This window comes from Grampus griseus (assembly GCF_964374135.1).
Source record: "Grampus griseus genome assembly, chromosome: 4".
Lineage (NCBI taxonomy): Eukaryota > Metazoa > Chordata > Mammalia > Artiodactyla > Delphinidae > Grampus > Grampus griseus.
In genome coordinates this window covers 79,406,048-79,420,391 of record NC_138997.1, presented here as the reverse complement: position 1 = coordinate 79,420,391, position 14,344 = coordinate 79,406,048, and the positions used below count along the sequence as shown (strand labels likewise).

Sequence of the window (14,344 nt, the reverse complement as noted above, 5' to 3'; positions counted from 1 at the left end):
GACCCAGGGTAATATTTCAAGGAAATATTAATTCTTAATAAAAGTATTGCCCCTGGGGACAATGCCTGACAGTTCTATGAAAGCACGTTCACATCTCTGCCATTCCAGCAAAAATCCCCACTGCAGATGGAGAGGCTGGGACACTAAGTCCCCAATACCAGTGCCAGGGAAGAACCATGATTAAATTGCACATGGTGTGATTCCTATACCAGTATTCCTTCTCTTGACCAACCTGGCTCTCAAAAACTTGACATAATTATATGTGGTGAGACTCCCTGAGTTCCACCCGATGTTCTCAAATTCGTCTTCTCCAGTAACCAACTGTGCACCATGATACTGTAATATAATAAGAAATATATATTTGGTTTTCGTCCATGATTCCTGACACAAAGCTTCCAAGACCCTTGTAATTTCCTGAGTGGCAGGAGCATCTTCTGTTATAATATTTGGTCTTAGACTCTGGTTCCTGACACAAGAGCATTTAAAACCCTTGGAATCTCCAGAACGACAAGAGTACCTTTCTGCACATTAATGAGATGTCTGGGGGCCCTTACATAGCTTCAGCGTGAGGGCTGCTCCCAGAAAGACCAGGTTGTGATTAAAGGGTTGGAACTTACAGTCTCACCCTAACCTCCAGGGAAGGGAGAAGGGCTGGAGATTGAGCTAGTCACCAACAGCGAATGATTTAATCAGTCAGCCTATGTAATGAAACCTTTGTAAAAACCCTGAACCATGGGGTCAAGAGAGCTTTGGGGGTTGGGGGTCGGTGAACACATCCAGGTGCGAGGAGGGTGACATACCCCAAACTCCACGGGGACAGAAGCTGATAACCCTTCTGGACCTCACCCTTTGTGCTTCCTCATCTGGCTGTCCATTTGTATCCTTTATAAGCAACTGGTAATAGTAAGTAAAGTGTTTTCCTGAGTTCTGTGAACCGTTATAGCAAATCATTGAACCTAAGGAGAAACCTCCATGGGAACCTCTGATTTATAGCTGCTCTCGGGCAGATGCAGGGGTGGCCTGGACTTGTGGCTGGCATCTGAAATGGGGGCGGTCTTGTAGGGACTGAGGCCTTAACCTGGGTGGGGGAAGGGTCTGGGCTAACTCCTGTGTCAGAATGGAATTAAATTGTGGGACACCCAGTTGCTGTCGGCAGAGACCTGGAGAGTCGCCTGGTGTGGAAAACCGACACATTTGGTGTCAGAAGTGTTCTGTGAGTGAAACGAATCGGAGCTGCATTATGCTCTCCATCACTGGATTCACTAGGAAGCCCCAAATCTCAGACGACCGCATTTAAGTAAAAGAGTTCAAGGTGATAATCTGTGTACGAAAAACAGTGACTATCCATTCATCTGCAATAACGTAGGGCTTTTAGCGATTTATCAAACACTTAATCATTTGTTGAGTATATACGACAGGCCAAGTGACCAAATGGTGCTTTGGGTTACAATAGTTACACCTTTTTCTGCTCTCTAAGACACGAATCCATGTCTGCATGGGTCATTAGGCTTCTCCTCCACTGACACTACTCTTACTTCTGGTTTCGGAAGGCTCTAAGTGTTCCAAGAAGATCGCAGTACTTTCAAGACTGACGGAGAATCACTGGAGCCTAGCATGATGGCTCACCCTCATGCTACATCCAGAATGGGCCATCCCTCACCTGGCTTGGGACTCAGGGGAAGCGTGAGATGGAAGTTGCTCAGGGATCATCATCAGAATCTTTTGCTGTTGACACGACAATCTCAAGCTCCCACACTACACCACCTGGTGCTGAAACATGCTTATGAGAAACAATGGATTATGCACTGAGCCAGCTATCGAAACACAGGATGCGTTCTTCGGAAGAAACTGTTGTCTTCATATATCCACTAAGGAAGGATCGGCTTGAAGACACACTCAAGGCATGCCTCTGAGGGAAACTTTTCTTAGACAATCTCTTACAATGTCTTTCCTTACAGGTTATTCTACATTGAAAGTATGAGCAAGCATCCCAGCATGATTCATAGAAGGCAAGAAGGCCACTTCTATAGAGATAAAATATAACTACGGTGTAAGTCAGCAGAATGGTCAAGTAAATCCTGATGCCTCTGCTTATCATGTGTCTATATTAAAAAGAAATTAGCTCTAGAGGTCAAGATAATACTGGAACATAGGGAGAGAATTACTGCTCTCTCCCTGAAGATCTTTCTCCCTGAGGCAAGGAAGGCAGCATATACCTTAGATTAAACTGTTATCAGATCTTGGGATTCCATCCATCTTTCATTACTGGCTAGCTCAGAGAACACTCTGACTACATGTCATTAGGAAGCTCTCCATCCTCCCCGTGAAGACCAGCCTCCCTCCATCACGCCTAGGAAAAGAAACAGTGGCAAAGGGAAAATAGAGATAGCTTTCAATTAGATCAAAAACCAAGAGGCCTGGGACTTCCCTGGTGGTGCAGTGGTTAAGAATCTGCCTGCCAATGCAGGGGACACGGGTTTGAGCCCTGGTCCGGGAAGATCCCACATGCCACAGAGCAACTAAACCCGTGCGCCACAACTACTGAGCCTGTGCTCTAGAGCTCGTGAGCCACAACTACTGAGCCCACGAGCCACAACTACTGAAGCCCACGTGCCTAGAGCCCGTGCTCCGCAACAAGAGAAGCCACCGCAATGAGAAACCCGTGCACTGCAACGAAGAGTAGCCCTGCTTGCCGCAACTAGAGAAAGCCCAGGTGCAGCAATGAAGACCCAACGCAGCCAAAAATAAATAAATAAATTTATTTAAAAAAATGTGGATATTGAAAACATTAAAAAAAACCCCAAGAGGCCCACTATTTCTAAAACCCTGTCACCTAAAACAGAACTGCCCTTTATCACTGGCAACTTCCACCAATTTAGAAAGGACGTCTCCTTGGCACACATGCTGTTTTGTCACCAGTGTGCAAAGCTGCACATGAAGAACAGCTCCACTCACTTGCTCTCCCGAATGCCCTCCTCAGGGCAGGCACGCCCTCATGCTGCCTCCTTTAGTCAGTGCTAATTCCATTTAAGGGTCAACTCGGGGGTGTGCAGGCAGGAGACAGGAACCACACCAGTTACTGGGACAGAAAGATCATTTAAAGGCCTGTAACTACAAAACTAAAAAGGGAATAGGAAGAAGTTATCATGGAGGCAGCAACTGCAAGAGGGGGCTGTGACCTGGAGGGTGGAGAGAACAAAGGGCAGAGGTTGGAATTATCAAAACCTAGAAGCATGGAGAAGCCCCATGGTGCAAAACCTCTGACACTGAGGAGGTGGTGCTGCTGGGCTGGTGTCTCTAGACTTGAAGCAGGTCGGGGACTCAGACCTTTAAAGAGGGCACCCCAGCCAGTGGCACTGGTGGCTCTGAAGAAGGGGAATGATGAACGGTTCTGCATGTCTGTGAGTGCTGGGAAAACTGCGTGAGAACTGACACAATGGGATGAAGAAGTTGTTCCAGGATGATGCTCACAGACACAGGAAGCAAGTTCCTTCTTCTTCCTCCAGCCTTGCAGCCCCCTCTAGTCAGAGTCTAACGAGCAGCAAACTAGAGAAGCAGAAACGTTTTTGCAGAGTCCCAGCTCCGGTCTCACAAAGCGAGCAGAGAAGGGTGGGTTTGGATCTGAGGGACAGCAGCTTAATAACTGGCACAGGAAACAATAGGTCACAGGCTGGGAACACTGAGGTGATTCCTTTTCAGACTGTGTCAGAGGCTAGTTGTTTCACCTCATCTTTTTTAATAGCGGTATTAACTTGGCAATTGTTGGCCCAGCTAGAGACTCCATTTCCCAGAATCCCTTGCAGCTGCATGTGGCCAAAGGGATACGAACAGAATGTGGGCATAATGTTACGTGTGCAAGTTCCAGGTCCCCTTCAACTTACAGACAAGTCCCCTGGCTGGTCAGACTAGGAAGACACTGGAAGGATGGCAGAACAGGACTTGCCTTTTCCACAGACTTCCTACAGAAGCCACAATGACTGCCTCATTCCATTCTGAATGCATGTTACTGTAAATGCTCTTTCTGGAAAGAACCAGGCCATACTGGGTCCTCCACATTTGGGTCCCCTATTATTTTTTTCCTTTCCTTAAAAAAATTTTTTTAATACATTTATTTTATTTTTATTTATTTTTGGCTGTGTTGGGTCTTCGTTGCTGCACACGGGCTTTCTCTAGTTGGGGCAAGCAGGGGCTACTCTTTGCTGTGGTGCGCGGGCTTCTCATTGCGGTGGCTTCTCTTATTGCGGATCACAAGCTCTAGGCACGCGGGCTTCAGTAGCTGTGGCTCATGGGCTTCGTTGCTCTGCAGCATGTGGGATCTTCTCAGATCAGGGCTCGAACCTGTGTCGCCTGCATTGGCAGGCAGATTCTTAACAACTGTGCCACTAGGGAAGCCCATTTTTTCCTTTTTAAAACAACCCATTAAAGATGGAAAAACCATTTTCAGCTCAGGGCCATATTTTGTCAACCTCTGCTTTTAATTCACACCTGTGGTTTCATCTCCCCAAGGAAAGAGCCCAGGCCCCGAGTGCAGAGTTCTCCGTCTCCCTGCTGACCCCAGGTTATTTGAGACCATCCATTATCTCTTGTCAGATTAACAGAGGAGCTCCTATTTGGACAGAGGACAAATTCCAGGAGTCTGTCTTTGCCCTGTCACAACTAGATGGGTCACCTAAGGCAAATCATCCCCTTCTGTCCTCAGTTAATCTCTAAAATAAAGAGGTTGAAAGACAGTGGTTATGAAACCACCTTTTACATTTGAAAGCCTACAAGTTACAGTTTTGCATATTCTGACTAACCTCAGTATTACAGCCAGGATGCCCATGCACCCCCCAACCCCACCCCAAAATTAAGCAGTTTTTTCAAAAGAATCAACACAGAACAACACTGGCAGGAAAACAAAAGCATGAACTATGTGTGGCAGTAGACTTCTAAAGCAGCTTAAAACCAGGGGTTTGGGCTTCCCTGGTGGCGCAGTGGTTGAGAGTCCGCCTGCCGATGCAGGGGACACGAGTTCGTGCCCCGGTCCGGGAAGATCCCACATGCCGCAGAGCGGCTGGGCCCGTGAGCCACGGCCGCTGAGCCTGCGCTCCGCAACGGGAGAGGCCACAACAGTGAGAGGCCCGCGTATCTCAAAAAAAACAAAAAAACCCCCAAAAAACCTAGGGGCTTGGTGGATATAAACCAGTTGGGAATATCCCAAGAGAAAACGAAAAAAATATTCAGTGCACTTGAGACTTACTATGTTATTTAGATAAAAGTTCCTGAGATCTTAACCAGATAAAACAGTTAAGTCAAAGATAAACAATGGGAAATTTATGAATAATCTATCACACAGTAAGATTTTATTAAAAATTGTTCATCAAAAGCAGAAAAGAGACACATGAAACACCTTCTCAGAAGAGAAGTTCTGCTACACAAACTATAAGCACAAACAGTATCACAGGGTCAACATTTAGCCTGCATAAGAAAGTGCTTTTTAAAAGGCGCTTGTGCACAATGGCTGTGATGGCTGCTTTTAATCATAAAGGAATTTTACCTTCATTAGAGCAGGCCCAGTGGGGTCTCCACTTACAATGGTTATTTATTACAAGGAATTCCAATTTTTCCTAAAGACAAAACCAGCGATCTAGGGTTGCCACTAATTTAAATTAATGAGTTTATTGACCAGAGCAGCGTTTCCCAAAGTGTGTTCCGTGAGACTGCATTTCCATGAAGAAAAGGGTTCCAGTCCACATCAGGACAGGAGAACCTCCGAAAGGGTCCAAAGCAAAGGGGCCTGATGCACTTGGTTTAACCCACTTTCCCAACTGACCCTAGATCCTTTTTTTTTTTTTCCTTTCAAGGAAAGTCTATGAACATTTGACCTGATTAGTGCTCCATGGTACACCGACCTGGGAAATCCCACTTATGGGGTCTGAAACCCTGGACTATACCACCCACCCACTTTCCTTTCTCATGGGAAACAGACAGGATTAGCAGATTCTATTGCCTATTGGCAACGTACAGAAGGATCTGTGTGCCCCTTCCCTTACCTGTCACAAGAGGCAAGGAAAGTCCCAGTTTAAAGTCTCCTATGTTCAGAAGTTATGTCTGCTTGCTCTTGATATCTCTTTAAAAGAATAAGGAGAGTGCTGCTTTCCAGGGCCGAATGAATAAACAGGAGAACTGTGGCCGGATTAGCACAGCCCCTGAAATTGTTGTGAAATCCCTCCCACCCCATCCTTGGAAGGGCAGCCTGCAGGTCCATAGAGACAAGATGAGAGATGGCACTGTGGTCACCCGCCCCAGTCACTGGCGGCAAAATGCCAGTTCTACAACCCAGGGCCTCCTTCCCACAGGGGTGGAAGCAGAGCAGGTCAATCTGGGTGCTCCCTGGTGCTGCCTTTGATTGGAAATACAAGGCTCATGAAACCCCTTTCACCAGTCCCATCTCTGGGAGCCTTGACATTTATCTCACTGTGATCAAAAGGAACCCAAGCAGGAGGAGGGAGCCCACTCTTTGTCTGGCAGTAATGCACATGGGCTCCCAAGAAATGCCATAATAAAGGCAGGCGTGACTCTCAAGAACAAGACAAAAACTTCAGCCCAGTCCTGCAACCACCAGCATCCCACAGAGAACCAACGTCTGATGCGATGGTGACTTCTCAGCCATTCACAATAAGAGGCTTCTCCAAATCAACCTGGGGTATTGGTGGAGTTTGTCACAGCTGGATCATCCCCTCACCCAAAGTAAACTTACTCCATAAGGAATTTCTTCAGAGCAAATCAAATCCACTTGAAAGCCTTAAGAAAATGCTAAACCCAAAACAACTTTATAAATTCTGAAATTACATGGCTCAGGGAAGCACTCTGAATTTCAAGACAGACTGTGCCCTTCAAGCCTCTGGTATACATACTTTTCATATTCATTTTAACCACATCAAGAAATTCCCTAAGAGATTCCATTTTCTCGGCAAGGGAGGTTACAAAAGAGAATGTGAAATGGACTCATTTTCTCAAGCAAAATGAAACACTTTTATGTTTTATTCATGCAAAGTGTGAACTCCTTTCCTTTGCAGCATTACAAATTGAATTTGCGCTTGTAAATTGCTGTAAGAAAAAAAAAAGGAATCAAGAGCAAAAGAAAGTATTAAAAGAAAAAAAAGCAGGAATACAAAGGTCTTCTTTTAGAGAATGAAAACTCAGGGGTCCAGTGGGAGAAATACAACCTTTCACTGACAAACATACTTTTTTATTTACTGCTTCTAAAAGCAATCTAGCTCAAGGGCCCCCAACCACTACATGAGCTTTCTGAGGTCCTGACAGCTCATGCAGAACCCTCAGTGTATTTCTAAATTACACTTATCTGCTAACATTGAGTAAGAATAAGAAATGGTTTAAAAAACATGAGTGGGCTTCCCTGGTGGCACAGTGGTCGAGAGTCTGCCTGCCGATGCAGGGGACACGGGTTCGTGCCCCAGTCCGGGAAGATCCCACATGCCACGGAGCGGCTGGGCCCGTGAGCCATGGCCGCTGAGCCTGTGTGTCCGGAGCCTGTGCTCCGCAACGGTAGAGGCTGCAACAGTGAGAGGCCCGTACCGCAACAAAAAAAAAAAAAAAAAAAAAAAAAAAAGAGTAACTCAGCCCACATTTCAAAAACATAATGAAGGCAAGGTAACCTAATTTACACTGATATCACTGGGTGGCAAGGGGAGTGGCTCTTCCTGCTTTGTAGGACAACTGAACTCTGTCTGAAACAGCCTCTCGCCCTCTGTTATCAATGATAAACTGTCCTCGAAACCTCCCCAAGGTCTGACCCCTCCCTCATCCTCCCTGTCTTTGAAAGGAAGCCATGTAATTAGCTGTCTCTGCTAGTGGATGTTGCTTTAACGAATCAAGAGCTAACATTCATTAAGCATTTTCCACATCCCCCATCAGTGGGCCAGTTACTATACACACACAGGCACATACATACACGTGCTCTGTCATCCTTATTATCACCCTCGTTTCACAGATGAGAGAAAACTAAGCTCAGGGCTTGAATAATTTTCTCAATTGGAATTTTTTTTTTTTTTTTTTGCGGTACGCGGGCCTCTCACTGTTGTGGCCTCTCCCGTTGCGGAGCACAGGCTCCGGATGCGCAGGCTCAGCGGCCATGGCTCACGGGCCCAGCAGCTCCGTGGCACGTGGGATCTTCCCAGACCGGGGCACGAACCCGTGTCCCCTGCATTGGCAGGCAGACTCTCAACCACTGCGCCACCAGGGAAGCCGTCAACTGGAATTTAAATCATATTTTCTCCCTGAACAAAGAGCATTTGGCCTTACTTTAAAGAGTTGGGGTGAACTGAAAACCTCATCGATGAAATCCACTCACAAGCTAACCTTAAAAAAACACAACCCCATCCAGTTGTACACGTATATCATGATCTTCACCTTGACTCCTGTCTTGAAAACAAACTTGGAGGACAGGACGTAGGGAAGGATCAAGTATATTACACTCTTCCATCAAGGCTAAATGTTTTTAATGATACACGAACATCCTCAGATATTTTCCTCTGTAAAATTAATCAGTTCACGCCAATGCATCAACTCCAGTGCTCCAGCTCTGCTAAGCAATTGAATGACAGGTGTGGATGCATAATCTATCCACTCATTTCCCCCCAAAGCACCTGGTCCAGCTGTCACCATGCATCACTGTTACAAAAGCTCAAAGACACAGCTGCGCGTCCACGAAGGTTTATCCAATCAGCTGTCAGAGGACATTGCAGCTCTCTCTTTTGCAGACCATTTTTCACCTGTGATTCCAGCAAAAATGCTTGTTCTTTGATGAACGCTTAACCACTTTCCTTTCAGGCTTAGGACTTGGAACTGAATCAAAAAACTATCAAATCCACTACTGCCCATCTCTGGGAGACCAAGGATGGCGAAGCCAAGGCAGAGCCACCTAGAGGATCCCATGACCCAGTAAGCCAGGATGCCCAGGAACGGAGCCACCCCAGGGCAGCAGTCTCTCTGTCGTCTGGGGTTTTCAGCAGCTTCTGCAATGCTCTTGCCCCTTTTCAACAGAGCAATACATAATCATCCTATAGCTTGTCCTAAATGCTAGGAGAGCCTCGGGTATACCTCGAGAGTTGACAAAGATGAATTTAATTCAAGAGTTAGATGTATTTCATGTAGCCCAATTACTTAATAAAGTATGATGCCTGTGATTACTGTCACTTTATTAGTTAGAATATGTACTTGAAAATCAGAACTTCCTTGTTTCCAGTCACTGGAGAGCAAAACATTCACAACACACCTATTAAGAAGTACTTGCTGGCAATGACAAATATTCAGTAGAATTTCAGAAAAATACACATTGACTGGAACTTTGGTATGACCAGACATTTCAAACGTTAAAAGAGTTCAGCCATCTTCAAATTCCAGAAGCTCCTTATCAGCATGAGTTAATGATCTAAAGCTTGCGATCTGGATAAACAAAAAGGTCCTGCTGTATAACACGGGGAACTATATTCAGTATCCTATGATACACCATAATGGAGAAGAATATGTATATCTATGCATAACTGAATCCCTGTACAGTTATACTGTACAGTGTGAATTTTGCTGTGCAGCAGAAATGAACACATTATCAATCAACTATACATCAATAAAACAAACTTAAAAAAATAATAAAGCATGTGATTAAAGGCTGTACAACCTCTCCCTTCCAACAAGCCCTCTACAAAGAAAATACCAATAGCAGAGCATCTGAGATAGCTGAGACTCAACTTTAAAACAGACTGCAGAGAAGACAAAAAAAAAAAAAGGTAGGAGTTCAGAAAGCCTGGATGAGTAGGGAACTTAGATGAATGAGGATGAGCGGCGGTTGGGGGAGAAATACATGGAATCCGAGGCAGGATCCAGAGTTGACAAAAGGTCTGAGGTACAGAACGGAAGGGGCTCGGAGGGTCGACGAGGCAGGGATAGAGATGTGCTTTAAGTTTTTACATTTCTGTAGAGAGCCTACTGTCAAGTTCCATATTCAGCAACATGCAGTAACAGTGAGGCCGCGCTTCAGGGTTAAGCTAAAACTGGGGCACTGGGTGAGGTGACAAAGGACAGCGCCGGCCCGGGGCACTCACCGGCCGTTGTCGCGGCCCACGCCCCACACGCGGATGCTGGCGATGGGCTGCGTGTGGAGCGCGCTGTGGTCCATGGGGTCCACCAGGCTCAGCGTGTCGTTCTCCAGGACCAGGTACATGTCCTTCCCCTGGGAGTCAACGAGAAGACAGGTTACCTTCCTCACGAAACCACACGTCCTCGGGATGTCTGTGGCTACCTGGGGGTGTCGGTTCAACGATCAAAAATTCACCCTTGTCGTTTGTTCTCCTAAGGGAGAAACATCCCCTCCTGATTAAAAGATTCATAAATCTTTCACCTTCCCCTCACATGCCCAATTTCTCTCTCCTTCTCCAAATCCTCTGAAATGTGTCCCTAGCCCGCTTTCTAGCTGGTTCTTATCTTTAATTATTTACACTTTGAATCTTGACTCTAAGAGAAAAGGCTAATGGCGGGTTCCTGGAGAATCTGGCCTCTTACTGACTCCAAGTCTGTCATCCTCTCACAACCCCTCTGTCCCCATTCCCTCCCCTCTGGCCAGACCCTACCAGGCATCCCCTTGACGCCCTTCCAGGGTCCACAACATGTCTGTCTCTTCTCAGCTTTTACACCACTTCTTATCTGTGTGATCCGGCTGGTAAATAGCTTTGTGACGCTTCTCGGTGCCCCAACAGCTAACGCTGAAGTGGCTTTATCACATCTCAGATGTTACGCGACGGGCTTCAGGTTTCTTGGCTCGTGAGTGCTCTAACTTGCCTCACAGCTTGGTTTTATTACCTGTGATTAGCGGATGGGAAAACTGAGGCTTATAGGTTAATTTAAGTAACCTGCTCACGGCCTAACACAGAAGCCGCGAGGCCTTGAGCTGCGCATGTGCTGTTGTGATACCAACACGGGGGAGGCTGAGGTTTCTTGCATCACTCTTCAGGTTTTGGTCTCCTGTCTCCCCACATATTGGCTCTTTGAGGGTAGGAACGCTAGGTCATCCAACTTCACTCCCTTTGCAAATCCTCAGGCATCATTTTAAGAAATTATTAAACTGTCCACTGAACGTCACGGTCAGCCCAGATGCTGTGGCGTGGACGCTAGGGCGGTCTAGCAAGGCAGCACAGTGAGGCTTCCTGGCAGATCTTCAAATCCAAAGCAGGACAGATGCTCCTTGGTCTGGTTTTTGGGCACGATATTTTAGGTCCCCATCAAAGGTTCTCAGAGTAAACACAAGCTCTGCTGCCGAAGTGGCAGACATGGGTGTTTCGGTGCCTCTGCTAGTCAGTGTCTAAGCCAAGCGTCTACAGATGAGATCCAGGATGAGCTGAAATCATCCCCCTACCCTGCACTGAGCTGGGTGGTGTATTTCTTTTGGATTGATTCAGCTTAGAAACCACAACTGGTCCACACAAAGGCAACACAGGCCATCTTCGTCAATGACCTCTGTCGACGGTCATCGTATTACTGGACAGAACCAGTGACAGCTGCCAGCTGGTCATCTGAAGTGAGAATGGTTGGCTGAGTGCGCACTATCCCTGAATGAAAACGCATCGTGGCTTCTGTTGAGTTCATTAGGCACACTCGTGTCTTCCCATATGTGCCCTTTCCCTTTCCTCATGAACACTCAGCAACTCCTGGTTGACCACTGTAAAGTCTTGCTAATTGGTGTTTGTAACCCAAACGACCAATGCTTATGCAGGTGTCATCTAAAGATGGGACGCTCATCTGAAAGTCATGACTTTATTTTCAGTCAGCCGATCAACAAACCTTTAAGGAGTTGTGCTGTGCGTGGTGAGGCATGGCAAAAAGTCACAGCTCGTAACCCTAAACACTGAGCTGTACTTTATATACTATGAACTAGAAACACTGCTTGAAGAATTTATCGTTTCAGAAGAAGAGGAAAGGACTGAGAAAAATAGGAATGGCCTAGTGGGGGCTAACTAGGTGGGAAGGCATAGCACATTTTCAGGCATTGCTGGCCCATCCAAAGCTTTCTTTCCTGCTGGAATCGTGCCAATTGGAGATTCCTTTAGAATCTTACTTAGCTCTTCTAAATAACTGGTGGTATTCATTAGTCTCTCAAACAGCAGTATAGATTACGCCAGCCGTCCTTCTAAATCCTAGCTGAGATCTATGCCTTTGGTAGAACGGCATTTTGAATGAAGAAGAGAGAAGACGGATAATTGGGTGGGAGAAATAGGCCTGGGTATTGGAAAGGTAATGCAGTGAAAGGATAATAGAGGCAAATACCAAAAAAGTGTCCTTTTTTTGGCGGGAGAACATTCTTCCTCCCCGCCCCCCCCCCCCATGCCTGGGATCTAAAAATCTGGTTGGCGATGCAGCTCAGCCCCATTCTAGAGCAGACGGACTCTACCATGCAGAGCCTTGGGAACCTACCTCCTGCTATGACAGTGCTGCTAGGATAAAAGGTGACAGGGGCTCCTAAGAGCCCAATCACAAAGCAAACTTTCGCTGCCAATGCTCTTAACTGGGGACTGATCGAGTGGATTCACACGGACCACTGTCTCGTGATGCTCCCCATGTGCTTGTTGTACAGGTCTCAGAGCTTGGTAGGAATATGGCTTTCCCAATTTCATGTGATTTTTATACAGATTTGGTATTTTTACTCATGACTTTCTTTTCTGAAATGATCTCAACTAACATTTCAAACTGGAATTGCTTTGTTCATCACAGTAAGAAAGAATACACAGGTATCAATTCCAAGACTCATGTACGAGGTGGATTTTCAGATCGCAAATAAAGAAGACTATTATAAAAGGATGATGCGTCAACTTTTAGAGAAGGGGCAACAACATTTTGGGGTGTATATGTGGGGGTCACGTTCCCCTTCGAGAATGTATTTTGAGAGAGGTATGGGTCTTCTTCCCAGAAAACTGCTCTTGTAGACCAGCTATGCATGGAGGTTAGGGGGTTTCTGGGCCCTTAAGTCCATCCATGGACCCTTGGGGACTCAGGATACCAAAGTAGATCCTGTCATTTAGACACCGAGAAATGCCCTCTCCCAGGGCCCCAGTCCTCAACGGGCTCTGGCAGGGCTAATAGGTAAATCACAGGTGCATCATGTCTACACCAGCTGCCTTCACGGGAAAGGGACCCCGATAAATACCTTCATCAGCCCTCAGTACCAAATCTCTCGGCTCTCAGAGCTCTGGGGTTTCGTGAGGAGCAGTGGAATGCAAGCAAGTCTGCCATTAATGATTTTCACCTGTTACTTACCTCTCCCCAAATGCCAACTGTATCACGGATGTCATTTTTGCAGTAAGAAAGCTGCCTGATGCAGTTGTTGACGGCAACACTACTCTTGCCAGGGGCGAGGTCCTCCTCTGCCATTTCCACCCACCCCAGAGAGCGCACAGCAAAACACTAGGAGGAAAGTCAGAGAACAGGAGATTACTCACTGGCCACAGGTCAACGTACCTTAAAATCCTCTACAAGGTGTACTCAATGCGTCTTTAATTACTACAAAATGTTCAATCATCTAATTTAGCAACGAATCCTAGATTGTTGGAAAATTAAATTGTGGCTACTTTTTGCCATTAAAAAAATGTAGTAGGACTTCCCTGGTGGTGCAGTGGTTAAGGATCCACCTGCCAATGCAGGGGACAGGGGTTCGAGCCCTGGTCTGGGAAGATCCCACATGCTGCGGAGTAACTAAGCCTGTGTGCCACAACGACTGAAGCCCACGCGCCTAGAGCCCGTGCTCCGCAACAAGAGAAGCCACTGCAATGAGAAGCCCGTGCACCGCAACGAGGAGGAGCCCCCGCTCGCCACAACTAGAGAAAGCCTGCGTGCAGCAACGAAGACCCAATGCAGCCATAAATAAATAAATAAATTTAATTTTGAAAAAATGTAGTAATAACTATCTTCTTGCCTAACTTTCTCTCTGTGTGTGTGCGTGTGTGTGTATGCTTGTGAGTGTGTGAGTGTGTTCAGGTTTTTTTTCTTAGAACAGATTACTAGAAGTAGAATTACAGGGCTAATGGGTATAAACATTTCTAAGCACCTGTATCTAGTATAAGGCAGGGTTTTTTTTTTTTTATAGTAAGAAATGTAACCCCTGTGAAATTTGTTACTTGTTAAGCACCTGGGAGAAAGAATTAGCTACATGTTTGTCACTTGTTTCTTTCTTTTTTTTTTTTTTTTTTTTTGCGGTACGCGGGCCTCTCACTGTTGCGGTCTCTCCTGTTGTGGAGCACAGGCTCCGGACGCGCAGGCTCAGCGGCCATGGCTCACGGGCCCAGCCGCTCCGCGGCAT

General features: G+C 46.3%; 1 protein-coding gene across 8 annotated transcripts in view; it reads right to left on the bottom strand.

The window, feature by feature from the left end:
• The window catches only part of APBB2 (amyloid beta precursor protein binding family B member 2), a 374,441-nt gene that overhangs the window by 59,095 nt on the left and 301,002 nt on the right, over positions 1 to 14,344 (bottom strand). For all 8 annotated transcript variants that reach the window (XM_082652792.1, XM_082652799.1, XM_082652791.1 and 5 more), the window contains 2 exons: positions 13,306 to 13,452; positions 10,104 to 10,231 (listed from right to left, as the gene is read on the bottom strand). In XM_082652792.1, coding sequence (XP_082508918.1) covers positions 10,104 to 10,231; positions 13,306 to 13,452 — 275 coding nt within the window. The remainder of the gene's footprint in view (positions 1 to 10,103; positions 10,232 to 13,305; positions 13,453 to 14,344) is intronic.